General features: G+C 69.6%; 1 protein-coding gene across 1 annotated transcript; it reads right to left on the bottom strand.

Annotated features, from left to right (window-relative positions):
* Positions 1-487: 487 nt before the first annotated feature.
* POU3F3 (POU class 3 homeobox 3) lies at positions 488-1,486 on the bottom strand (the record flags this gene model as incomplete). The annotated part of the gene is made up of 1 exon (XM_042892458.1): positions 488-1,486. A coding segment is annotated over one exon (999 nt), but the record flags the coding sequence as incomplete, so codon positions are not given.
* Between the last annotated feature and the right edge of the window lie 5 nt (positions 1,487-1,491).

Here is a 1,491-nt window from a genome sequence, read left to right as displayed (position 1 = left end):
GGGGACAGGGGAGAGCAAGGGGGGGAGGAGGGGAGAGGTGCAGACCCCATCGCTGCGAGAGGGGCTCAGGGGGAGATGGGGGGAGGCGAAAAGCAAAAACCCGAACAGAAACCCAAGGCAGAACCCACCCGGCCGAGCCCTCTTCCCACAGCAGCCCCCGGCACATCTGCAGTTTTGGTGCATTACGCATCTCCACCCCGTTCTCCCAACGCAGCGGAAACGCTCTCGCTCGGCTCGACCTTTCCCGGCGCTCCCTCTCGCTATCGATCCCGTATGGACAGATAGATCCAGGCGCCCGCCTCTATCCGTACATATACCGACACGGGCGGCCCGAGCGAGCCCGGACCGCGCGCGCGTGTGTGTGTGTGAGTGCGTGCGTGCGTGTGAGTGTGAGTGTCCGTGTCCGTGTGTGTGAGCGCGGCGTTCGCCGCCGCCGCCGCCGCCGCCGCCGCCGGAGCTCTCCCGGCCCGGCCCCGCGGAGCCCCGCTCACTGCACGCCGCTCTGCAGTCCGTGGTGAGGGGGCGGCGTGTCGGAGCTGACGGCGCCGACCTGCGAGTAGACATCGTCGGGGGTCTGCTGCTGGATCCCCGGCGGGGTCATGCGTTTCTCTTTCTGCCTCCGATTGCAAAACCAAACCCTGACCACCTCCTTCTCCAGCTGCAGGCTGTCCGCTAGGTTCGTAATCTCCTGGGCGGAGGGCTTGGGGCATTTCAGAAAGTGGCTCTCCAAGGCCCCCTTGACACTCACCTCGATGGAGGTCCGCTTCTTCCTCTTCCTGCCCTGCGCCGCGATCTTGTCGATGCTGGTGGGGCTGCCGGTGGAGGAGTCGGCTTCCTCCAGCCACTTGTTCAACAAAGGCTTCAGCTTGCACATGTTCTTGAAGCTGAGCTGCAGGGCCTCGAAGCGGCAGATGGTTGTCTGCGAGAAGACGTTGCCGTACAGGGTGCCCAGCGCCAGCCCCACGTCGGCCTGCGTGAAGCCCAGCTTAATCCGCCGCTGCTTGAACTGCTTGGCGAACTGCTCCAGGTCGTCCGAGGTCGGCGTGTCCTCGTCCGAGTGAGCCTCGTGGCTGTTGACGGCACCGTGGTGCGGCGCGTGGTGCCCGGGGTGCGGGTGGTGGTGATGGTGGTGATGCCCGGGGTGCTCGCCCAGCTCCGCCGTCTCGCCGCCGCGCACCAGCCCGGGGTGCACCAGGCTCTGCCCGCCGCCCGCGGGGCTCAGCATGCCGTTCACCGTGAAGCCCCCGGGCTGCGAGTAGAGGAGCGACTGCTGCTGCTGCTGCCCGCCGGCCATGGCGGGCAGGTGGGCGGCCGCCGCCGCCGCGCCCCAGGCCGCGGGGTGCCCCTGGTGCGGGGGGCCCAGGTGGGGCGGCCGGTGGTGCAGCGCCGCGCCCGCGTGCAGCTCCTCGCGCCCGCCGCCGCCCTTCACGTCGGGCGGCGGCGGCGGCGGCGGCTGCTGGGGGCTGCCCGTCATGCCCACGGGGCTGCCGG

The sequence above is a fragment of the Lagopus leucura genome, unplaced genomic scaffold (genome assembly GCF_019238085.1).
Source record: "Lagopus leucura isolate 7727_CA_CO unplaced genomic scaffold, USGS_WTPT01 1290-0_obj-0_obj, whole genome shotgun sequence".
Classification (NCBI taxonomy): Eukaryota; Metazoa; Chordata; class Aves; order Galliformes; family Phasianidae; genus Lagopus; species Lagopus leucura.
This window is presented reverse-complemented; position numbering and strand designations above follow the sequence as displayed.